Raw genomic sequence first — 26,873 nt, 5'->3', positions numbered from 1 at the left:
GTTGATGAACCTGCTTGTATCAAAGTCCAATTGGGAAACCAAAAAAAAGGTACTGCAGAAGGAAGGCACTCAGAAGCAGAGGCTGTTGCCTCCTTATCTCAGAATTGGTCTAAAAGACTTTTATGTCTGTGAACTAACCAGGCTTCTATCCCCAAGATTACCGTGATCTTTCTCATATAATAGAAAGTGTTGAATCCAAACATAGTAAGTTTGTAATAGTAAGTAAGTAGAAATGTATGAGTTGATGTGAATAGAGTTACAGAGGAATAAAGCAGATACATTCAAATATAGCAGAGACATTCAAAGCCTCGTTACTATGCACTCTGAAAGGAGCAGCCGTTTTGTGGACGGAGAGATTGCTCATATTTTATGAAGAGTTCATAAGGCTACTACAGGCACTTCCATCCACACTTTCTCAAACAACATAGAGTCAACATCTTCACTCTTGCTGAGGCAAAAGAGTGTTCTGAAACAGGGAGCTCCGTTAACTCTTGAATGCCTTTTCAGATCTAGATGGATTAAATGAATCTTCCCTGTCTTCCTCCCTTGGGACAATTTACTGCTTTCTGCATCCCAAAGTATCTGTATGATATGGTGGAGACAGAGGGAAAATTCTTACCTGTGAAATTATCGGACAATATGACCCTGCCTTGGAGAATTACATTATGTCCAGGGGGAAGTTCTGTCTATTGCGTGCTTATTAAGTTTTTTGAAAGGAAAGAAGGCGTTCCTCCAGGAAATCTTTAAACTTCATGTCAAGGTTCTCTTGCAAATGGTTTGAGCTGAGTAGCACCGTTTAAACTTGTTTTATTTTTCAACTTTAGAAGCTATTGTTTTAGAGAGTTCTTCCTGATTACATCCTTATATTAGCCTCTCCGTGTCTTTGCCTAGGACTGATATTATGCTAACCAGCCTGTACTTATTGGATCACCCCATTCATTCTTTTTAAATATTGGCATAATTGTTGCTTTTTTCTAATCCTATAGGACTTCCTTAGTATTCTACAGTTAGTTAAGTATCAAAATCAGTGCTTCAGAATTGCATCAGCCAATTTCTTTAAAACTCTTGGCTACTGCAGACATGAGTGTTTAGATTTAGCAGTCGTTTAGCATCCTGCCTCGATACTGTCAGAATAAAACGTATTTCATTATCACTGTAAACTATGAATAGTATCCAGCTTCTTTTCAAATACAGAAAGCTAATATTAATAGAATATTTCTGCTTTTTTTTCATCATTATTGATTGTTTTACCATCCTGATTTGTTAGCATCTAACCAGCGTAGTTTCTGCAAAGGAAAATCATGTCTTACTCATCTATTAGAATTCTTTGAACTTCTCAATAAATTGTAGATAAAGGAGAAGTGTTTGGGGCTTTTGACATTCTCCCTGAGAAGCAGCTACTAAATGATTTGGGGCTTAGGGGCAAAGTGTTGTCATGAATCAAAAACTAGCTAATATCCAGTGAATGAAGAATAGGATTAAATGGTCAATTTTCATCAGACATGAGGTTAGTGATGGCATGCTTCAAGGCTCTGTATTAGATTCAGTGTTTAATACATTTATGAATGATCTGGAAAGGAATATGAGCAATGAGATCACAAGATTTGCAGATAATGCAAAATTATTTTTGGTTAGTCAAAGAGGACTGTAAGGAAATTCAGAGGAATTTAGCCAAAGTAGGTGAATGGGCTACACAATTGCAGATACAGTTCTTTGTTGATAAATGCAAAGTAATGCATGTTGGAAGGAAGCATTTTGAATTAATTGTACACCTTAGAGCAGTGGTTCTTAACCTTTACTGCAGCCTGCATCCCTTTGGTGCTCAAAATATGTTCTCGCGCCCCTTATCAAAAATAGTTGAAGTAGGTCAGTTCTTTAAACCTAGATATATTTTGTTTGTATATTACAGTAATTTGTTAAAAAATGTATAATATTAATAAATACATAGGTGCTTAATTTGTGTTTTCGATGATGTACTTTCTAAAAAAATCTGGTATGTCTCGCACCCCCAGAAAGGGCGTCTCACACCCCCAGGGGGTGCGTGCACCCCAGGTTAAGAACCACTGCCTTAGAGGGTTCTAAATTATTATTATTTTGAAAAGCTGGTTTTAAAACTATATGTAGCAGTAGTCTCCATGGAATTTAAAGTGATCAAACACTTATTTCAGATGTTTTTCTCTGACCTTCAGTATAGCAAACACAGTGCTACTCAATCAAAAAAAAAATTACTCTGCAGTATCATGGCAGCTGAGGCCCCCTTTTTGGCACCTCGGAGTATCAAGCTCTATGAAGCAAAACTAAAAGTTCTTAATTTATTTTGGATTATGGGAACTTCAAGATTTTTTTTCTTTATATCACTTTTTGTCCCAACTATTTGGGAAAAAGTTAAGCTTGCTTGTATTTCATGCTAGGTACACACTTGTCTTTTTCATTGTGTACCTTTAGGAAATGTTCTGTGAGCTACAGTTTGAATAAAACCTTGAAGTAATGGTGGTGGTTCTTTGAGCTCCTGTGCATATGGATCCCATTCATGATGTGCTGTCACCCCTGCACAGGCGTTTTGGATTTTTTTTTTAAATCTAGAAGTCGGGGGACATGCATGTGTTCCTCATACTCTCAAGCTTCCGCCCTCAAGAGCAGAAGAGGAAGAGTGACCCCAACCTCCAATCAGCAATTTGTGGTTACCCTGTCGAAGAGTTGGAACTTCTCAGTGTTCCTCCTCCCACTCTGTATTTAGTTTTAGATTAAGATAAGTAGGTAGGATTTTTTTTCATGAAGCAGCTAGTTTAGATTTTCACATACTCCTTTCTATTTCTTTTTGGCTTATTGGTATGAAAAAAAAAAAAGCTTAAATACTAGGTTAGTTGTAGGAAATTAGTAAATTTCACTGGACTGCCTACAGTATGTCTCGTCCTCTATCTCCTGGCTTCAAGAGTGATACTTCTAAAAGAAAGACACAACTGTCTTCCTTGTATCTTCCTTGGGGAGAGTCACTTGACAGCAGTGTGTGTGATTTTCAAGGTTTTCAAGAACATACATGGCAGATTAGTGAATCAAGGCTTAAATCTGTTTCTTATGGAAAACTCCTTTAGAACATCTTCAAAGAGGCTTTGAGGGATCAGGTGACTTCCACCTGCTCTATTCATGCCTCCAGGACTGCGGAGATGAGGAAAATCTCTCTCCAAGCTGCAAAGGTCTTAAGAGACCTTGTCAATATAAGAATTTGCCATAGCAGACTGAGATCCTATTGGAGCAGTCAGAGACCCCTTCTCCTCATGGGAGAAACAAACAAGACTCAGGCAAGCTAAGAAGTCATTCAAGCAGATGCCAACAGAGCGTGTGTCTACACCAAAGCACCCTTCTCATAGGGTGCCATCATCACTTTCACAAGCATTCTTGTCGGTTGCACCTATGAGTAAGGAGCCTTCATCAATTTTTCCTCAGCTCTGGGCTTCCTGATCAATTTCAGTCTTTGGGCTCCCTGTGTCAATTTCACCTTAGGACACCATCCTCCTCAGTTTCTGGGTATGTCTACACAGCAAAGAAAAACCCATGGCTGGCCCGTGCCAGCTGACTCAGGCTCGCAGGGGATCGGGTTGTGGGGCTGTTTCATTGCTGTGTAGAGTTCTGGGCTGGGGCTGGAGCTTGGACTCTGGGACCCTGTAGGTCGGTGGTATTTTTTCTATGGTCATACTTCAGGAAGCTTTGATGTGAATTTTATTTCCTTATTTTTGTTCGCCTATTATATTATCCTTAGTGTTCTTTTCTTTTGTATCTCCTTGGACTTGTATCTGAAGAGTCAAAGTAAACATTCATGCAGCAGGTTTCCGTAGAATGTATCTTTAGTTTTTTGTACACCTCTACCTTGATATAACGCGACCTGATATAACACGAATTCGGATATAACGCAGTAAAGCAGCGCTCTGGGGCGGGGCGAGGTGGGGCGGATCAGCGCATCAGCGTGTCTGGCTCCAACACGCTGCTCTGAGTGGTGTGTTAAGGGTGCCAGGCCGGGGCTGAAGGGTTGGATAAGGGGCAGAGGGTCTCAGGGGTTGGTCAGGGGACCAGGAGCAGGGGGGCTTAGATAGGGGGTGGGGTCTTGGGAGGTGTGGTTAGGGGTAGGGGGTCTCCAGAGAGGTAGTCGGGACAAGGAGCAAGGGGGGGTTGGATGGGTCGGGGGTTTTGAGGGATCAGTCAGGGGGCAGGAAGTGACTATTAATAACGGAAATGCTTGAGGGCAAAGGAAGTTTGATATAACGCGGTTTCATTTATAACGCGGTAAGATTTTTTGGCTCCCGAGGACCGCGTTATATTGGGGTAGAGGTGTACTTACATTTTCCCTGTTGTCTATTCACTTTTTAAATTTTCGCTTTGATATATTTGTATAGGGTTTAATGCTGTACAGAGCCAAGGTAATAAAGGGGTGGGAGGGTGTGTGTGTGTGTGTGTGTGTGTGTGTGTGTGTGTGTAAAAGATAGATTTGTGTATCAAGAGAGATGATATTTACTGTATCGGGTTTCTTTACTCAAGGGCTTTGGGAGTTTCAGTAACAGACTACACATTTGAAGACTGCCAGCTAGCTTTGGCTGAAGGACAACTTCGTCTGCCTTCAAACACCTGCCTTTTAGAATTTGCAAAGCTTGTGAGAAGCCTTGGGTGAGCATATAAAATGATTTTTATTTATAAAGCATGATTATTACAATATTATTTCACTGACATTTATACACACACAACTGTCTTAGTTACCTTTATGACTAGAAAATGGAATTTTATATTACAAAGAGAAAGCACTAATGTATATTACAAGAAGTACCTCACTCGAGGTCCCCTCCTATGCACCTTCCGAGGTTGGAGAGCCTTTGTCTGGACCAGCAGGTGAAAGAAAGTCTTTGGCTCCTTTAAGGATTGCCCCTCTTATTTCCTCCCTTCCTCATGGACTTGAGCGGGGAGGGGGAGAACCTTAACTGGCTGGCTGGACGTGCCGTGTTAGTCTTTTGGCTCCTGAGCCATCAGCTGACGGTTTGTAAGCCCTTCCCCCTGCCTGAGGTGTCATTCTGCACCGTGAACAAAGCTCTTCCTCTTGGGATGAGAGTAGGATATCCAGGTTTTGGGGCCTTGCTTTGGGCATCATCCTAGTTATTTTTTGGGAGGATGGGAAGGAATTTTTCCCTCACTGCCAGATTGGCCTGGGCGCAATGTGGGGTTGTTTCACCTTCTCCTGAGCAGCCCAGGGAACTGGTGGGTTAGGACATATTGTAAAATTCATGTTGTCATAACTTGGTGGATGCCTCATGTGGATAAGCATTTGATAGAGTGTCCAGTTCCACCACAGATTAGAGGGAATCTCCTAAAGAAAGTGGGAAATAGAATTGGGCCTCCTAATGTCTTGTATGGCAAGGAGTCAACCCACTCTTCCCTTAATTTTCATACAAGGGGTTGGGCAGTCAGAACCCAGTGCTGGGGTCAATGTGTGGGGGAGTGAACTGGGGGCACCCCTCCCCCTGATGGTAAAGAGAGAGATGTGGGGCAGCCAGTAGTGGCCACCTGGGTGGCACAACTTACAGAAAGAAGGATAACCTGCACTGGATGTCTTGTTGCCAGATAGTTCCCAGATGTGTTACTTAGCTAAAGTGTGGCCTAGCTAAACAATATTATTGGTGTTTTGTCTGTCTTCCTTAAGTGCCTGGAATCATCTCACTGGATTTATTTTTAAAATCCCACACTTGTTATACTTCAGTCAAGTCTTGGACGATCTTATAAGACAACAAATGTACTCAGTGCTTCAACTGGTTGCTCCTCTCCCAGCATGCCTAGAAAAAGCAGCTGTGGACAGCTTATGGTTCTATCTTCTGCCAATATTGATTAAGGCTGATGTGTGAGCACTATGGCTGTCAAGCAATTAAAAAAATTAATCACAATTAATCGCACTGTCAATAATAGAATACCATTTATTTAAATGTTTTTGGGTTTTTTCTACATTTTCAAATATATTGATTTCAATTATAACACAGAATACAAAGTGTATAGTTCCCACTTTATATTTATTTTTTATTACAAATATTTGCAATGTAAAAAACAAAAATAGTATTTTTCAATTCACCTAATACAAGTACTGTAGTGCAATCTCTTTATCATGAAAGTTGAACTTACAAATGTTAAATTATGTAAAAAAAAAAAAATTGCATTCAAAAATAAAACAGTATAAAACTTTAGAGCCCACAAGTTCATTCAGTCCTATTTCTTGTTCAGCCAATGGCTCAGACATTCAAGTTTGTTTACATTGCAGGAGATAATGCTGCCCGCTTCTTGTTTACAATGTCACCTGAAAGTGAGAACAGGCGTTTTCATGGCACTGTTGTAGCCAGTGTCGCAAGATATTTACATGCCAGATATGCTAAACATTAATATGTCCCTTCATGCTTCAACCACCATTCCAGAGAACATGCATCAATGCTGATGACAGGTTCTGCTCAATAATAATCCAAAGCAGTGCGGACCAAAGCATGTTCATTTTCATCATCTGAGTCAGATGCCATCAGCAGAAAGTTGATTTTCTTTTTTGGTGCTTCGGGTTCTGTAGGTTCTACATTGGAGTGTTGCTCTTTTAAGACTTTTGAAAGCATGCTCCACACCTCATCTCTCTCAGATTTTGGAAGGCACTTCAGATTCTTAAACCTTGGGTCAAGTGCTGTAGCTATCTTTAGAAATCTCACATTGGTATCTTCTTTGCATTTTGTCAAATTTGCAGTGAAAGTGTTTTTAAAATGAACAACATGTGCTGGATCATCATCATCATCTACTATAACATGAAATATATTGGAGGATGTGGGTAAAATAGAACTGGAGACATACAATTCTCCCCCAAGGAGTTCAGTCACAAATTTAATTAACACATTATTTTGTTTAACGAGCATCATCGGCATGGAAGCATGTCTTCTCAAATGGTGGCTGAAGCACAAAGAGGCATATGAATGTTTAACATATCTGGAACGTAAATACCTTGCAATGCCAGCTACAAAAGTCCCATGCGAACGCCTGTTCTCATTTTCTGGTGATATTGTAAATAAGAAGTGGGCAGCATTATCTCCCGTAAAGGTAAACAAACTTGTTTGTCTTAGCGATTGGCTGAACAAAAAGTAGGACCGAGTGTGGACTTGTAGGCTCTAAAGTTTTGCATTGTTTTGTTTTTGTAGTGCAGCTATGTAACAAAAAAAAAATCTACATTTGTAAGTTGCACTCTTACAATAAAGGGTTTGCACTACCGTACTTGTCTGAGGTGAATTGAAAAATAGTTTCTTTTGTTTATCACTTTCACAATGCAAATATTTGTAATAAAAAATAAATATAAACTGAGCAGTGTACACTTCGTATTCTGTATTGCAATTGAAATCAATATACTTTAAAATGTAGAAGAACATCCAAAATATTTTAATAAATTTCAATTGGTATTCTATTGTTTAACAATGCAATTAAAACGGCAATTAATTTGTGATTAATTTTTTTAATCATGGTTAATTTTTTTGAGTTAATCACGTAAGTTAACTGCTATTAACAGCTATACAACAACCCGAGTAAGCACCAATCTGGCAACTTTCTTTCAAGTTTTCTTGTTTGCCTCCTCACCTGGAAGCATGGAGTGTAGCCTCATGTTTCCTTTCCCAACTCTAATTGTTCCTTTCCCAACTCTAATTATTTCCTTTCACTAATTAATCCTTTATTTTCCAGCAGCTGTACATACAAGGAAGGAAAGGAGAAAATAATTTCTAGTGTAGGAAATATAGAAGATAGAAGAACAACAGTAAGGATAAGTGCTTTTTCTGTAGAGACCTTACAGCTAAAAGGGTCTCCAACAGTACAATAGAGAATGCTACAGGGAGTCAGCAGGAACATTTTATTCTCCGCACCAAATTTACCCTAAAGGCTCTGAGCTGACCTGTACTCAATGTAAGCCCCTCGCCTTTAGTATGCAAGTGCTAATCCTAGGGCTCATTTTAGTCTCCTTGCAACATTGCTTGGCTTCTGTGCCTGCTCAGCAGGCTACCAATCAGCCTCAAAGCTGTTCACCCAAATTATGTCCTCTTGAATTCTGGATGTTAGTGGCTGTTGCGAAAACCAACAATGAAACTCTACTAAAATGGGCATTCTTCCTTGATTTTTCAGAGGCTCTGTGACTCCTTGATTTGGGTGTCTGTCAGGGTGGATTGACTCCCTGAATTAGGTGTTTATCAGGGTGGATTGATTTAAATCACTAAGTGGAAAGCATTGATTTAAAAAATTAGTTTTAATCAACTTTTCCATTTTTACTCCAGTTATTTTCTAAAGAAAAGTGCATTCTCAGTGATTGATATAAGCATTAACAAATGTTGATTTACAACTAAATAGAGCCTTTATACTATATTTGGGACATCTTTTTGCTAGCTAGGATGGTACCCTATAACTGTATTCATTTATTTAAGCAATTATATGGCTTAATATTTTCAGATTCTTATTTATTGTACAGTTTTAGAGTGTTAGAAAATGTTGAATGATATAATATTGCTTGCTTGTTAGATAATTAACTTTTTGCCCATGATTTGTGTCATGCTGCCTTAGAATGGTAACTGGAATTTAATTAAACAAGAAACAGCATATAAAATTCATTTTTTTATTGAACAAAACCTTAAATGTTTTGGATAAGTAATTTTATCTTATCAAAACATGTTTCAAGTTTATAACTAAATTATTTATTAAACAGAGGGATTAATTGTAGTCAGTGAATTAAACTGATTATTTCAGGTTAGCCTGGGAAATATGTTTCAAATACGCCTAAATGAAAGGGACTGGAGTTTAAGTTCCTATTCGCTTCAGTTTTTTGAAAATGAGACAGTCTCCTAACTTACTTAGGCTGACCTGTTGTGTCTTATTTATAAAGCTTAGCCTCAAAAATTAGATGTTTTCCCGCAATACGTTCTTCATGTAGAAAAGAAGCCTTTAACTCATAGTTTTGATAGAGGCTTATGAATTCAGCGTATTTATTTTTTATTTAAATGTTTTAAGAGATTATAATAAGTCTAGGCCATATCATGTTTTTTATATTGAATTCAGATTTAATTGTAAATGCGTGTATTTTTATAAAGAAAAAATTATAATTTAAATGAAATAAAAAATCTGATCATAAATTTTAAAAAATCTATTTATTTTTAAATCCATGAATTTTTATTCACTCTGGCATCTGTACACTGGGGGAAATCTCAGCTGTTCTTGGCTTTTCCCCACTAATAGGAAGACTGCAATCCTGTTTTTTTGCACAGTGGAATGTGGCTTGCAGTAGGACCCTCAACATACGCTTGCTTGAGGTGCAGTCACTACGCAGTTTATTCTTGATTTGAAGGCCAGAAAGGACTGTTGCAATTATATCGTTTGACTCGCCCCTAAAATGTCACTCAATAATTCCTACATCAAGCCCAAAAACTTGTGGTTGAACAAGAGCATGACTTCTAGGAAGATATCCAGTCTTAATTATAAAGATTTCAAATGATGTAGAATTTACCACATCCCTTAGTAGATTGTTCCAGTTAAAATTTACACTTTATTTCCAGTATGAATTTGTCTAGCTTTGAATTCCAGTCACTGGATCATGTTATAGCTTTGTCTGCTACATTGAATTGCCCTGTTTTCATAGATTTGTGGATTTTGAAGGCCAGAAGGGACCACTAGATTATGTATTCTGACCATTTCACTTAGTTAAACCTAAATCAAGCCCAGTAACTTGTTTGGTTAAAGCATATCTTCCAGAAAGGCATGCAGTCTTGCTTTGAAGACATCAAGAGATGGAATGTCCACCACATCTTTTGGTGGCTTGTTCCAATGCCAAATCACCCTCATAGTTAAAAATGTGTGCCTCATTTCTGATTTGAAATTTGTCTGATTCCGGCTTTCAGCCATGTTATGCTTTTCTCTGCCAGATTAAAGAGCCTTTTGTAGCCAGTATTCTCACCCTCTGAAAGTACTTATACACTGTAATCAAGTCACTCCCGGATCTTTTTGATAAGCTAATCAGATTGATCTCCGTAAGCCTCTCACTGTAAAGCATTTTCTCCAGCCCTCAAATAATTTTTGTGGCTCTTTTCTGCACCTTCTCTGGTTATTGAAAATCCATTTTAAAATGTGAACACCAAAACTGGATGATCACTTTAGATAAGCTATTACCAGCAGGAGAGTGGGGTGGGAGGAGGTATTGTTTCATGGTCTCTGTGTATATAATGTCTTCTACAGTTTCCACGGTATGCATCTGATGAAGTGAGCTGTAGCTCACGAAAGCTCATGCTCAAATAAATTGGTTAGCCTCTAAGGTGCCACAAGTACTCCTTTTCTTTTTACAGTATTCCAGTATCACTCTTAGCAATGGCATAAACAGAGTTAAAATCACTTCCCTACTTCTACTCATGGCCCCCCGTTTATACATCAAAGGATCATGTATTAGTCCTTTTTGCCACAGCATCACAATAGCAGATCATATTGAGTTGATTGTTCACTATGACCCCTAAACCTTTTTCAGAATCCCTGCTTTCTCAAACACAGTCCCACGTTCTATACTGTGGCAAATTGCCAGCACTACTATGATGGGTCTCGCGCTTTCTCTTCTGGGGTGTGGGGTGTTCAGGGCACCATTTCTTGCCCTTGAACTGAGGTATTAACTGCCCCACTAGTGTCCTAAAGGAGGGGAGTGGAGAGGGAGGGACCCGGGCCCGCCCTCTACTCTGGGTCCCAGCCCAGTTTAAGCAGTAAACCACTTGAACTAGCAGTTCCTTCCCCTGGGCTACTCCCTCTCCTGCCCTTCAGCTTGTGGGGCTTCCTGCCCTCCTTCTGCACAAACCAAGTGTCCCTTTACCTAGGGTCTTGATCGTCTTAGCCCCCTGCAGGACATCTCCAAACTCTCCTCTGCTTCCCTCCAAACTCGTAGCAACTTTTCCATTATTTTGCCCAAGAACTGTCAGGCTAATCACATGAGGATGATGTACTTTAACATACTTCTTAGTTATGGATAGACTAGAAAGAGCATCAGATAGGGATATACAATTTTAAATTGGCAGGCCTGGAAAACTTACACCCAAGAGACCTTAAAGTGTTGGCAGAGGAGCTCTCTGGCCTGCTGATGTCCATTTTTAATAAACCTTGGAATATCAGGAAAATTCCAGAACACTGGACAAGTGCTAATGTTGTGCCAGTATTCAAGCAGAATGACCTGGGTAACTATAGACCGTCATCCCTTCCTGGGCTCTGTTAGTTAGCACGTTGAGCCATATGCATTCAAGATACTGTGGAAGAGTTATCGGTACCTCCAAAGCAGATAATGGTGTCTTTAATATTGAGTATCATCCTCCTTTCCTCTTTTACCCATTCTATTCTTCCTAAACAGGTTATAACCAGCGATTTTAACATTCCAATCATTAATCATTCCACCAGGTTTCTGAAATGCCAGTTAATGTTACATTTCTTCTCCTCAATGAGAATGTCCCGTTTGGCATAGTTATAGAAGTATTTAAAAAAAAATTATCTTCACAATCTTTGCCGCTTTGGTTCAAATTTTTCATTACACGCTGAGTGTGAGTTTGCACTACATTTTGCTCCTTAGCATTCTTTCTTTGAGGTACTCCTTTAATTGCTCCTGGCTGCTTCAGCTTGTCGCCAGTGAGAAAACTAGCCCACCCTCCCCCCCTCCCCCCACACACACACAGAGTGAGATGCTGACTGTGCCATTCATACATTCCTCCTCCCACTGGAAAGTGTTCCAATGTTCCACAAAACTAAAACCTTCAGCTTCACACCAGTTGTTCAGCCAACAGTCCACTCCAGCATTTTCTGCCTTCTACTTCTCTCTCTCATGGAATCAGAATTATCCTTGAGGTGATCACTTGGACTTTCCTCTTCTTCATTTTCCTTTCCAGATCCTTGACGTTTTCTGTTATTTGTGTAATTCCCCATGATGCTGTGTCATTTGGTTGCAATATGGAACCATTCAAATAGTAGTCTTGCCAATGCCATATACAGAAGTAGTTCAACCTCCATATCCCTATTTGATATTTCCTTGTTTATACATCCGGGGTCTGCTTTGGCCACAGCATCAAATTGAGAGCACATATTCAGTTAGTTATCCATCATAACCCCCCAGGTCACTGTCAGAATCACTGCTTTCCAAGATACATCATCCTCATCCTGTAACTATGGTCTCTGTTCTTTGGTCCTAGATCTTGCATTTAGCTCTGTTAAAGTGCATGTTGTCTGACTGTGTCCAGCTTCCAAAGTGATGTTGGAAACTGTTTAAATGTCATGACCTTTTCATTTCTTAGAGCAAAGATTGGTGGAGTAGTATCTGCAAACTTTGTCACCAATGATTTTATATATTCTTTCAGGCCATTGATAAAAATGCATAACAGCATTTGGTGAAGATCTCCTTGGATATACAATCATTCAGTGATGATTCTCCTTTTACATATATATATTAAGAAATTTGTCATTTAGCCAGTTTCTAATCCATTTAATACAGGGATAGCCAATAGGTGGACTGCAGGCCAAATCCGGACCGCCACACACTTTTGAACAGACCCTGAAATCTTTTTATTTACTTATTATAATGTTTTTATTATTATTTTCTCTGTAGGCTGGACCTTGACTAAGAAACCTGGACATTGATAAGAAAAAAAAAATTGACTACCCCTGATGTAATATGTGCTATATTGCTATTGTATAGTGCTCATTTTTTATCAGGATGTCACAAAGTACTAAGTCACAAGCCTTAGAGAAGTCTTAACATATTTACTTCAACATAGTTACCGTTATCTATGAAATCTGTACTCAGAAAACAGTATAAAATTTGTTTGATCAGACCTATTTTCCATAAAACCATGTTAAATGGCATTTATATTACAATCTTTAATTGAGTCTCATCAATCATTCTGTTGCATCCGATGAAGTGAGCTGTAGCTCACGAAAGCTCATGCTCAAATAAATTGGTTAGTCTCTAAGGTGCCACAAGTACTCCTTTTCTTTTTGCGAATACAGACTAACACGGCTGTTACTCTGAAACCTATCAATCATTCTGTGATTTTTCATGTATAGCTATCTAACAGGCTTATAATGATCAGGGATATCTCATTTACTCTATTAAATATCAGACTAACATTAACTTTCTTCCAGTCTTCCAAAGTTTGTTTAAAAATTAACATCAATGGTTTAGTGCTCCAACTCGCTTTCAGACTCTTGAGTGCAAGGCATTTGGATGTGCTCCATCTGAATGTTTAACTTTCAGTAAGACAAGGTAGATGAAGTAGTATCTTTGACTGCACCAATCTGAGACAAGCTATTGTCTTTCAAATATCCCAACACAGCTACAACACTGCATATAATTTTTTAGTAAAGCTGTTTAAATTCCTTCTTAGTTATAGTTAAACTAGATGATGAAATACTTTCTATTTAATTTCCAAATACAGAACTGAAATATTTATTGAACACTTCTGCCTCTTCTGCATCAGTGACAGTTTTTGCAAAAAGAAAAGGAGTACTTGTGGCACCTTAGAGACTAACCAATTTATTTGGTTTTATTATTTGGTTTATTTATTTGATTTTTATTACCTACATTTATAAATGAACCTATACTAGTGTTAGGATTCCTTTTATGCATGATTATGTTTTTTTAAATTCCTTCTAATTGTCCTAACTCCAGTGGCCAATGACTTTTTCATTGTTAAGCTTCCCTTACCAATTTTCTGCATTCTTAACTTCTAATGTATATTCATTGCTATTGACTTCACCTTTTTTGTGTGTGTCTTTTTACATTTTTATGGTTGTTTTCGCTTCCCATCTAAACTAGGATTTTTTTTAACCAATCTTGTGGGATTGTAGATTTTTAGGCATCTAGTTAAATCACAATATGTGGCAATGGTGCTTCCATCTCACTTGAGTGAAGTCAGAAAAGACTATCCCTATCAATGTAGGCCTCATAATGGTGGTGTCCAGACCACCCTTGAAAGTGTGTTTCTCTAAAGATACCACCTATTTAGGAGTCTCACTTGTAAGATCCTCCTAGTTTTCCAGCTTATCTTTGTGTAGCATGAAACTGACACAATTCTCTTTTCTGTTAAGTTTGGTTCTTATGATTACAGAGTAAGGCACGAGGCAGGCCCTCTATTGGCCAACACACATCACCCTGTTAACTATGAACACTGGCTTCCAAACACTCTCATCAATTCCTTGACTGACTGCATTCCTCAAAGGAGCTGGTTGCAGGAATATCTCATTGGCAATCACTAGCTATTTACTAGATCCAAATAATAATTCATCAGATATCCTTTTCAGATCCTCCGTTCCAGTCAGGTCTGGTCAGTTCTCTACATTTTTGAGACCTTTGCTTCAAGTACTTTGGTGCATTTCCATGAAACATTGGGGTCCCCCTTAACCTTTTCTTTACCTTTTTTTCCTCAGTGCTTCATTGCTTTGGCAATGTCCTCGTTTTTTGGTACCTTGCTTTTATTTATTTTTAAGCACTTCCCTGTTTAAAATATAATAGTTGCAATCTCCTGGATGGATGTAGATTGGAAAAAAGCCATCCTGGATATTCACGAAACCCGATCATCAGACAATAGTTGAGAATTTAACCAGATTCCAAGTTATGAACTCAAGTGACAAATGGTGGATAGAAACACTCGGGACATGTAATCTGCACCAAGCCTTCTAATTGTGCTCCCCCACTTGCAAACATCACCATCACCATAGTTTTGTCTGGGTTGAACTTTAGCCAGGTGTCTATATGTAAGTGATTCTCAGCTAGATATTTAGTAAGACTATTGAAATAGATGGAGCTATAGTGCTGAGTGTTATCAATATACTGAAAACCATCAAAGCCCTTGCCTTTCCTGTTCTTCCTCCAAACTCCACCCAACACAAGGCTGAACAATGTAGAGATACAAATGGAGCCATGCAAAACTCCACATGAGATCCCTCATGACGGAAGAGCAATGAAACTACCTTCTGAGATATCCTAAAAAGAAGAGAATGAAGCCATGTGAGACCAGCTCTGTCTAGAGGTTTGCAAAGGAATCAGCACTCCATAGTCAGTGTTGACGGGCACATGATAAATCTAATAATGATGTGGCTACTTCATCACTAGGAACAAATAACTGACCACTGGTGCAGTCTCTTTACTGTATCCAGAATGAAAAGAAAGGAGAGTTGTATTACTACTTCCAGAGAGCATAACCTTTTCAATAATATCATAACTTTTTCAATAATAAGGGTACATTAAATACAGGGCAATAACTAAAAATCAGATTCTTTCTGTCAAGACATTGCCCTATTTCCTTGGGTGCAGACAGTTTGGTCTGAACCTGAGCAATTTTCTTGGGGCGAGGGGGAAGAAGTCCTCACAACAGAAGAATCTCAAATTAGGCCTCACAGCCAGACTCTCTAGATTAGTGGTGTCCAACTTGTGGTCCACTTATGGTCCTTGATGCTCTAAATTGTGGCCATTGAGACCATGGTGCTAAGAAGGAAATTTGTATTAGATTATGAATTGAAATGTACTTCCTAAGTTGCATCCTGTGATTTTTAAACTGAAGTGTTTGAATTAGCTGTATAGCTGTAGAGAAGTGGTTAGGGGCTCTGTCTCCCAACTGCTTCTTTCAATTTCAGCTGCAGCCTCAGGACAGTTCTGGTCTAAGCTTAAAGCACTCTGAGTGGCTGTTCTCCCTTCCCTACTGCAGATCCTCCATTGGCTGATTACTGCATTATAGGAACGGAGGAGAGAATAGCTCTGTCTGCTTTGTGTGCTTCCGTAATGAGTGGTGGGCCTCACAGAGAGCTGAGTAGGAGCTCAACAGTCCCTGGCAGAGCCTTGAGGAGTGAAAGGATTACCCCCTCTCCCCCTTGCAGCAATCATGGGCAAGCCAGGAAAGGGGGAGAGTTAGGGGGGCATCAGTAGCCTATTCTGATTTCCTGATTGTCTCCTCCAATCCAGGATGGGGGCTGCTCTGACTTGAGCCACTGGGGATAGCCAGACCACAACACTAGGGCCTGCAAGGAAAAAAGGAGTTGTGTGACCTGACTGTGCCAGTTGTAAACCACCCATAATTGCCCCCAACATGGGGGAATCCCCAGTGTATTTCCTGCTCCCTTTATGTGCTGCCTCAGTAGCAGAAAGGGGAACAAACTAGGGCATAGACACTGCCCTTTACTATTGATTTCATTTACCTTTTGGAAATAAGGATTTGCCCTCTAACTGGAAAGGCCACATTGTGCTGAGTTAACTTGGCTATCCACCATTCAAAACAGATCTGCTGGTTGAGATTTTGTGGATGCTATGGTGGAAGGGCACAGAACTTATTCTTCATGCAACTCAAAGCATAACATTTTATAAGCTTTCAGCTTCCATCATTAGCACTTTAACTATATTACTATTTTGATTAAAAAGTCATACCCCTAACCAAAACAGTTATACCAGTACAAAATTTATGTGTAGACCAGGTCTGGATCTGTAATTGGAAAGGAAATGGGTGAACTCATGATTATATACTAACTAGACTCAACTGATGGATCTTTTGGTCTCCTTGCTTGTTGTTAGGTGGCCCCATAATGCTGTCAGTAACTGCATGCGCAGGGTAGGATGTGAAAAGTGAGGACTCTGACAAACAGGATTAATTACTGTTAGTATTACTATTACTATTAGTAATCTTGGTTTTAAACAACATGTATCAGGTCTTTCCCATTCGGTAACATTAGCAAGCGTGGAAATAATTTTGTCACTGTTCTACTAATAGTCTGCAATTGACAGTTGCATGAAAGGGTAAAGAATCAGCAGAGTGGGGTCCTGGTCCATGACTAGTGCTCTTAGACACTACACTTAATACAAATAATAATAATGAATATTAGGTTTTTGAGCTATTTTGGAAACTAAGTGGGTGATTTGTCTTTGAAGCCTTAAATATTGAGCCCCAGGCATTTTGGTTAATTCTGAATCAGAATAAGTAAGTCAGTGCTCTCATTTAGTGTTTTACACAATGCAAGGAACATTTAGTGATTTTAGAAGTAGGCTGCAATATTCCTTTTAAAGTAGTCTGAAAATGTCAAATGTTTTCCTTTTTGTTGTTGTTGTTGTTGTTTGTCGTAGGCTGAAACCAGAGAAGCTTGAAAAAGATCTTGATAGATATTCCGAAAGTGCCAAGAAAAAGAAAGAGAAAAGAGTCAGTCTTAAAGAGTTTGCTGCATACTTGGAAGTCCCAATTTCTGACACGTTAGAAAATATGTTTGCTCTTTTTGTTGAGGTAAGAAATACCACAATGTTGTAGAGAATTAAAAATTCATCCTTATATCTTTCTATTGGGGTTTTAAAAAATGCAGTCATTGACTTCAGTCTGAGAAGAGTACAGCCTGTGCTGAGCACTTTTTAAAATCCCATTCTTGATATCCTTGTGCTTTTTTCTTATCTAGTAAGTCTAAATTAATCCAGTAAACTAAACAAAACGTGGCTTAAGTGAAAGGTTAATGGTACAGAAATCGGACAAAACCAGTTTTGTTTTGGAGTACCAATTATGAAAAACAAAACTTTGTGTAGAGAAAAAATGAGCACAAAATATTATTCAATAAGATATATTTCTAATACTATAGCTGATTAGCATACAGAAATATTTTGGCCATATGAAATCTTCCTTAATAGAAACAAAGTGGGGAGGTGCGTGCGTGCATGTGCAATGAAGGAGGAGTCAGTTTTTATGTTATAGGATGCCACGCAAATGGAAATTCAAAACAGACTTTTCACACATGGATGCCTAAAGTAAGGCACCAAACTCCTACTGAGTTGCTTAGATAAATTGATTAAATTTTCAGGTGTCCTGAGCATCTGGAGTTCTCTTTGACCTTAATGGCACTTGCAAGTACTCGGCATCTTTTGCAAATCAGACAAATATTTGTAGGCAGTGCTGGTAGCAGTGCCTACAGTTTATGCTACCAGATGCTTTCCACTATAAGATGCTGTTTTCCGTTGCTTATAATTTTACTAAATGTAATCTGTTAGGGCTAGAATTTTCTATGCTGAATGTCTGTCTCTGGCTTAATTAATTTTAAAAACATTGGGGGAAGCTTCAGCAAAAACACTTCAGCCATTTCAGATAATGAGGTTAGGGGAAAATATGTTTTGTGCATGTTTTATTCTTATAACACTTTCATTGTGAAACTCTAGATTTATAGACTCCAAGGCTATAAAGGATGATTGTGATCATCTTGTCTGACCTGCACAATACAGGCCATAGAACTTCCCCAAAATAATTCCTTTTGAACTAGAATATATCTTTTTAAAAATGCTTTGAAGCAGGGGGCTTGAAATGTGGTGTGGGGGGAAAGGGGTCATCCTTGTGTCAGGGATGTGCCTTTTGCCATCATTCGTAAAATGCCACCCAAATCTGGCCAAGTTGTAAGCCTCTGAAAATTATAGTTCGCAAATGCTTAGTAGGTGTTTGTTTGAGGCTGATAGCTAAATTCTCGGAAGATTCTGTCTGCCTGAACGCTTTCCATCTGCATACAGCTTCTGTAAGCAACCAGACTGCCAGTGCTATCCCTTCAGAACACCTGAGCTTCCTGCAGGGGCTAAACTTGCAATTGCCCTTCCTGGTTGCTGGGGGCCTCTGTGGTGTTAGGCAACAAAAATAAAAACAAAAAGACTCTCCTTTTCTATTAGGGACTAACTAACTTCGGATGAAGTGAGCTGTAGCTCACGAAAGCTTATGCTCAGATAAATTGGTTAGTCTCTAAGGTGCCACAAGTACTCCTTTTCTTTTTGCGAATACAGACTAACACGGCTGTTACTCTGAAACCTTTTCTATTAGTGCATCTCCTGCTGGTGTCTAGACAGTGAGAAGGAGAGAGCAGCCTGACTCGATCCCAAGGAGTGAGGAGTAGAGGAGAGAGATAGAAGTAGGTGGGATGCGTGGGGGGAAATAGGACCGTAGGGGAACAGGGACCAATAGAGTCAGAGAGGAAAATGGGACAAGCAGAAGCAGGCAGAGAAGGGCCTATAACCACTACAGTGCACGTCTCCAGAATGTGAAATTGAACCCAGGATACCTGAATCCCAGCATTCTTCTGCAGTCTAGCAAATAGCTGTACTAGCCAAATGTGTCTTCTTCTAATTCTCTCTGCATAGAAAGTCTCAAACTCTCCTTCTGGGTTGGAGCTAATAGCACACACTTCATCAGCAGGGTAAGTCAGGTGAAAATTACCTAACTTTAGATACCCAAGCTGCAACACTTTGGTACCAAACTCAAATTCTTACCAGATGATGTCATGGTTCTTTATATGCTGCTATTCTGGCAAGACCAAAGAATGTTCACTGAATAAGTATACAGTATTAATATTTTAATGCTGAAACCAAATTATTGTCTAATGTCTGAACCTCAGCCTTAGAGTAAATTACAAAGCTTCCTCAGATTTCAATTTCTTCAAGTGCTTGCAGATGTCCATTCCAATGTAGGTGTATGTGCTCCCTGAGCACAGTTGTTGGAATTTTTTCCCTCAGTGGTATCTGTCGGGTCGGCTCCAGCACCCTCTGGTTCTGTGCACGAATAGCACTGGTATAAAAGGCCACACCGACCCCATGCCCTTTCAGTTCCTGCTTACCACTCGGGATGATTGCTGAAATTTCCCTCTTGCTCAGACAATCTCACCTTGTGATTTTTCTTCTTTCTCATGTATATTGTTGTTGTAGTTTATTAGGAGTTTTAGTTGTTAGTGAGTTTTGGACACCTCTGGACTTTGTTGGAGAGGATTGTCCGTTCCCGTGGCATACCAAGCTTCAAGCCCTGTGCTTCCTGTGGCAATTTGATGCCCTGGAACAACACGCACTCTAGCTGTCTCAAGTGCTCATCGGAAAGACAATTGCCAAATCTGCAGGGACTTCAGACCCTGCACCAAGAAAGACCAGGAGGCAGCCTTAGGATCAGCATCAGAGCCGCGCTCGGACTTGGCACCAAGCATCTCCGCCTCGATGTGGAGCACTCCTTCCACTAGTTGAGAGCCCTGCACCGATCCTCCTCCCAGTGCAGGAGAAGAAGCACTGTAAGCACCAGACGAGTCATTCCCCGGTGCCAAAAGGAAGCAGGCAAGGGGATCTGGAAAGAGGGAGACCTGTGTCAGGCCACTATCCTTCTCCAGGACCTCAGCCAGCCTTGGTGCTTCTCTCAAGCTCCACTAATTCCAGCATGGGAAATGCCATCCTACAACGGACAGCGGACTGGTCAGTTCTCAGAACCATCAACCCCAGAGGCGTTTGCGGCTGCTAGAGACCTACTCACTCTCCCAGTCCCAGGGTCCCCGGAGAGTTAGGACTTGGCACTGCTGGTACCGATGAGTGGCAGAGAACCATCCTCCAACTTTCATGTGGCATCACAGCCACCCTCTAGGCAAAAACCTCCTATGGTAGCCTCAACTCGGACCTCTCCGCAGTGCCATTCGCTGGCACCGAGAGGTTCAGCACTGCCTTGGTCTCCCCAGCATAGCTCGTCTTCCTCATCAGAGTCTGAAGTGGGGTTTCTGCTCTCCCCATCATCAAGATCTCTTGCACTACTCCCTTGCTGGGCCTCAGGCACTATGGTGCCCCTGAATACTTGGTCTCCAGGACTGGTCTTTTTGGAACCCTTGGGAGTTTCTCTTGTGTCAGGGCACCATTTTGACACATTCATATTCTGTGGCCTCAGAAAGTAGGACACTTCCAGTACCGCGCCATAAGACTTTTTAAAGTAGGTGGCCTTGAATTTGGGTATCCACGCTGAGGTGCTCAGAGAGACGACACCTGGTTACTGGACATTTTGTCAGCAGCAGGTCCCTCAAGAGTGGCTTTACCCCTTAATGGGGTGATCATGGACCCAGTTAGAGTGTTCTAGCAGACCCCCGCTTCCCTCCCTCCTATAGCCAAAAGGACGGAGTGCAAATATTTCATACCAGCCAAGGGGTATGAATTTTTGTTTTCACACCCTCCACCAGGATCTCTAATAGTGGCAGCCACCAATGAGGGGGACCATCAAGGTCAAACAGGCCCCATGCCCAAGGCAAAGGACACCAAAAAGCTGGACTTGTTTGGCCAAAAAGCATATTCAGTGGGTGGGTTACAACTCCGAATAGTGAACCAGCAAGCTTTGCTAGGTCGCTATGATTTTAATGTGGGAAGCAATGCAGAAATTTAAGGACATGCTCCATCAAGAGGCCAGACAGGAGTTCTCTTCCTAGTCAAAGAAGGGAAGACAGTACCCTGGGCATCCCTGCAGGCAGCCTTGAATGCTGCCGATTCTGGGGCCAGATCAATGGCCATGGCTGTTACCAGGCACAGAAGCTTGTGGTTACAGTCTTCAGGGTTTCCTTAAGAGGTGCAGCAAACCCTCCAGTATCTCCCATTTGAAGGGCCCTTGCTCTTCTCAGAGCAAACAGATGCTAAACTCCACGGACGTAAGGACTCCAAGGCGACCCTAAAATCTCAGGGTCCAGAAAACACTACAGGCCTCAACAAACAGGACACTATTTTGCGCAACCTGCCAGGCAGGACCAGCGGATGTGAAAGAGCAATTTCCTCTTCAGGGTTGACGCATTCTGCCCCTAAACACTCAAGTAGTTAAAGCACTGGTTTGGACAAGATTCTTGAAGATGACATATCAATTCTCTCAGTTCTGGATCCAGTTACCCGTTTGTTTTCCAAACGACTCTTCCACTTCCTCCGTGCTTGGACCCACATTACCTTGGACTGTTGAGTTCTAAACGCAATAGAATTTGTTTATATCCTTCAATTTTTATCCACCCTGCCTTCCCACACCCTGTCCCCATCCTCTTTAGGGATCTTTCTCACAAACAACCATTGGAACAAGAAGTTCAGTCCCTCCTTTGGGTGGGAGCCGTGGAAGAGGTTGCACACTATCTAAGAGGAAAGAGGTTTTATTCCAGTTACTTCCTAATTCCAAAGGGGATCTCAGACTGAACCTAGACCTGCATCATCTCAACCGCTATCTCAAGAGCTTGAAGTTCCGCATGGTCTCCTTGGGCACTATCATTACTTTGCTGGATCCAGGGGATTAGTATGCCGGCCTCTATCTAAAGGACACATACTTCCACATATCAATTTTGCAAGGCGACAGAAGGTTCCTAAGATTTGCCATGAACCAGACACATTACCAGTTTGCGGCTCTCTCATTTGGCCTGTTGGCCACCGCGCAGGTCTTCAACAAATGTATGGCAGTAGTAGTAGTAGTAGCGGCTTTCCTCAGGAAAAAGGGGGTTCATGTATTCCCATATCTCAATGACTGGCTAATCCGGTCCAGACCTCAGGTGGAATCTCACTAGAAATACCCTCTTTTTGAGCCACTTCTCATTCCATTAAATATGTGCTTTATTGGTATTGTATAGCACTGACTTTTTTAATCAGAATGTTGTGAGTACTAAGTCAAATGCCTTATACAAGCCCAAGTATATTACATCTAGGGAGTGTATCTAGTGTATGTGTGTGGGGGGGAGGGGAGAGGGTGCGGGGAAGTCTCGCGTGTTCTTGACTCAATGCTATCTTTATCAGTGATCTAGATGAAAGTGTAAAATCATTGCATATGACACTAAGATTGGTGGATTTGGAACTAAGAGGACAGGTCAGTTATACAGAGTGATCTCTTCAGTGTGAGGGAAACATGACTAGTGCAAGACAATAAACCTGTTCTCATGAGTTTTACACTAATGTTACTTATCCGCTTATATATACTATATCTAAGTGATCAGTTGACAAAAGCTGCAGGGGTCAAGTAGTATAATAGTACTATCAAGTAGTAGTATTGGAGGTTTTTAAGAGCAGGTTAGACAAACACCTGTCAGGGATCATCTAGATAAGAATTAGTCCTAACATGAGTGTAGAGGACAGGACCAGAAGACCTCTTGAGGTCCCTTCCAGTCCTATGATTCTATGGCCACTGAGATTTGAGAGGGGGGTTCTCATTGCCATAAGGAGATGATCTATTAGACCTACAAGGGCTGAGGTCCATGCCATATCCAAGTCTAATCACAGGAGGACTGAAGATGTCCATTGAATTTGTGTCTTATCTGGAGCTTGGTTTTCAGTACTTTCTTGATGATTTTGTTTTGGGAAGCTTACAAGAAGTGGAAATTTGGACAGATGACTAGGGAGGAGTATAAAAATATTGCTAGAGCATGCAGGGATGTAACCAGGAAGGCCAAGGCACAATTGGAGTTGCAGCTAGCAAGGGATGTGAAGGGTAACAAGAAGAATTTCCACAGGTATGTTAGCAACAAGAAGAAGGTCAGGGAAAGTGTGGGACCCTTACTGAATTGGGGAGGCAACATAGTGACTACTGATGTGGAAAAAGCTGAAGTACTCAAAGCTTTTTTTGCCTCAGTCTTCACAGCTCCCAGACTGCTGCACTGGGCGACACGGTATGGGGAGGAGGTGAGCAGCCCTCAGTGGTGAAAGAACAGGTTAAAGACTACTTAGAAAAACTGGACATGCACAAGTCCATGGGTCCAGATCTAATGCAGCCAAAAGTACTGAGGGAGTTGGCTGATGTGATTGCAGAGCCATTGACCATTATCTCTGAAAATTCGTGGCGATCCAGGGAGGTCCCGGATGATTGGAAAAAGGCAAATATAGTGCCCATATTTTAAAAAGAGAAGAAAGACCCCGAGGAACTACAGACTGGTCAGCCTCCCCTCAGTCCCTGGCAAAATCATGGAGCAGGTCCTCAAGGAATCCATTCTGAAGCATTTGGAGGAGAGTAAGGTGATCAAGAACAGTCAACATGGATTCAGCAAGGGCAAGTCATGCCTGATCAACCTGATTGCCTTCTATGATGAGACAACTGGCTCTATGGATATGGCGAAAGCGGTGGATGTGATATATCTTGAGTTTAGCAAAGCTTTTAATACTGTCTCCCACAGTACTCTTGCCAGCAAGTTAAAAAAGTACGTTTTGGATGAAAGGACTATAAGGTGGATAGAAAACTGGCTAGATTGCTGGGCTCAACAGGTAGTGATCAACAGCTCAATGTCTAGTTGGCAGCCAGTATCAAGCAGAGTGCCCCAGGGGTCAGTCCTGGGGCCGGTTTTGTTCAACATCTTTATTAAAGATCTGGATGATGGGATTAATTGCACCCTCAACTAGTTTGCAGATGACACTAAGTTGGGGGGAGCGGTAGATACGCTGGAGGGTAGGGATAGGATCCAGAGTGACCGAGATATAGTTGAATATTAGGAAACACTATTTCACTAGAAGTGTGGTGAAGCACTGGAATGGGTTACCTAGGGAGGTGGTGGAATCTCCACCCTTAGGTTTTTAAGGCCCAGTTTGACAAAGCCTTGGCTGGGATGATTTAGTTGGTTTTGGTCCTGCTTTGAGCAGGGCATTGGACTAGATGACCACCTGAGGTCTCTTCCAACCCTAATATTATGTGATTCTGAAGGGAGTTGCAGACACATTCCAGCATCAAGTGTGGGTGAGGTTCAAGTGGGCTATTGCATTTTTCAGGAAGGCTGGCAGGTTTGCTTTCCCTAAAGAAAGTGTTAATAATTTCAGTAGAATTGAGCTCAGTTCTGTTTGGCTTTCATCAGTTGGGGTGGGAGTTTTGTTTTGCAATGGGACCAAATTTGCGTGGCAGGGTGGTTATTGCTTTCTAATCTGACAGTTTTCTGTTTCAAAAAGTTCATCTTATATTTGTTGAATTTTCTGTCAAATGGGATGAGAGCTCTTTGCAGTGTTCAGTATTTCAGTCTGATGTTTGGTTAATGTAAGCCAAGTGACTTGCAAGTTCATTATGCAAAATAATTTTGCTGATTTTTGCAGCTGTAATGGTGGAGGACAGGGAATCATAGAATATCAGGGTTGGAGGGGACCTCAGGACATCATCTAGTCCAAATCCTGCTCAAAGCAGGACCAATCCCCAACTAAATCATCCCAGCCAGTGCTTTGTCAAGCCTGACCTTAAAAACCTCAAAGGAAGGAGATTCCACCACCTCCCTAGGTAATGCATTCTAGTGCTTCACCACCAGGGACTTTCACTTCCTTTAGCAAAGTGGCATAATCCTGTACTAAACCCATTGTGCTGTCAGCAGATGGGTTCAAATCAGGTTTTACGATCCTAGGGTTTGAGTCTGACTGCATGCTTCATCTGCCATAATTCACTGATAAACCATAGAGATATTTGAGGTCAGTGTAAGGAAAGGTGGATTGTTCGGGGACAAGACATTGATGTCAGTGATTATAATATCTGCTAGTTCATCCGTACATTGGCCTTGTGGATGAATAATTTGGTTTTCTTGGAACTGCTGAAAAGTTGAAGTATACACCTCTCCATCTCTCTGAGCTGTTAAGTCATATTCCCAGCGATGATGATTTAAAGGTCAGCTATTTGAGGGAGGGATAGCTCAGTGGTTTGATAAATAAACCCAGGGCTGTGAATTCAATCCTTGAGGGGGTCATTTAGGGATCTGGGGCAAAAATTGGAGATTGGTCCTGCTTTGAGTAGGGGGTTGGACTAGATGACCTCCTGAGGTCCCTTCCAACCCTGATATTCTATTATTCTATTTCACTGCTGGTCAAAGAATGTAACAAAGGAGAGGGACAATCATATTATGAAGATTTGCATAATCTACTGAGAGTGACATTTCATTTGGATGCCAGGAGTGGATTGCATTTGACAGTACCTGCACGTTTTTCCAGGATGCTATAACCAGGTTTTAAAACAACACATAGACTCTGCATTACGTACCATCTCCATTACAAAGATGACAAGGTTTTAAAATCTACTCGAGCTAATTGAATCTTAGCTTGTGTAATTATCCTTCCAAACAAGATAGATTTGTCCACTGGAAGAAATAGTGATGTTTTCCATCAGATCCATAAGGACATCTTTGGCTATACAAATGAGAACTTTTGTAGAGTAACTTTTCAAAACAGTACCAAACCGTATAATTGACATCCACAATTTCCAAGCAAGGTATTAGGAAAATGACCATTCTCCATACCATGGTGGAAAATAAAATAAAATCTTTTCACTGTTAAAACTAACTTTTTTTGACTGAATTTTGATCATAGTAATTTGAACTTCATGTTGTTAGTTAGAAAAGATATGATCAGTATATATTTTCCTTTCTATGGTACATTTCATTCTTCAGTCCACTCCAAGTTAGAAATGCAAATTTTGGCATAGAATTACACTCTCTGATTGGTATTTTTTAAAAAACCAAGGGCGTTAAGCCCCCCTTTTTCAATGGAATTCAGTGGGAATTGGGATCTAACTCCTTTAGTCATCTTTGAAAATCTCAACCTCTAAATTTTACAAACATTTTTCAGAATATCTTCATGTGGGTTTATGTGTATGTTATATTTAATAATATTTAACATTCCTTTAATAGCTTTTAAATGTTTATGGAGTTCTGAGGCAGATGACAGAGTTCTGATTTATTTTATTTTATTTGCAGAATGAAGATGGTGTAATTGATCTGCGGGAATATGTGACTGCTCTCTCTGTAGTATGTAGGCCATCCAAAACTTTAGAAACCATTCAATTGGCATTTAAGGCAAGTAGCAACTTCTTACAATGTTCTTCTCACAATATGTAGAAAATACAGAACCATTTAAAAAAAAATAAATTTGATTACACTGAATTTTATTCTATATATTCTTCTTATTCACATTTACACTTTTAAAAAAAGCATTAATACATTGCTTAGTTTCAGAGATCAAGCACCTCAGAAGTAATTAAATACAGATTTAGGCACTAGTCCTATCATATGATTGTAGCATGCTTTCCTGTGCATGAGCTGAGACCCACTGAGTTTGGTGCATCTCTACAGGGATCTGCATTAGCAAGTTG

At 40.5% G+C, this 26,873-nt stretch overlaps 1 protein-coding gene across 1 annotated transcript in view; it reads left to right on the top strand.

Annotated features, from left to right (window-relative positions):
- LPCAT1 (lysophosphatidylcholine acyltransferase 1) overlaps positions 1-26,873 on the top strand; it is a 168,268-nt gene that overhangs the window by 78,890 nt on the left and 62,505 nt on the right. Inside the window, exons 10-12 of the mRNA XM_077809180.1 lie at positions 4,531-4,656; positions 17,141-17,294; positions 26,479-26,577. Of these exons, the coding sequence (XP_077665306.1) occupies positions 4,531-4,656; positions 17,141-17,294; positions 26,479-26,577 (379 nt within the window). The remainder of the gene's footprint in view (positions 1-4,530; positions 4,657-17,140; positions 17,295-26,478; positions 26,578-26,873) is intronic.

This window comes from Eretmochelys imbricata, chromosome 2 (genome assembly GCF_965152235.1).
Source record: "Eretmochelys imbricata isolate rEreImb1 chromosome 2, rEreImb1.hap1, whole genome shotgun sequence".
NCBI classification, from domain to species: domain Eukaryota; kingdom Metazoa; phylum Chordata; order Testudines; family Cheloniidae; genus Eretmochelys; species Eretmochelys imbricata.
The sequence above is the reverse complement of the archived record's forward strand: the minus strand, read 5'-3'. Positions and strand labels throughout refer to the sequence as shown.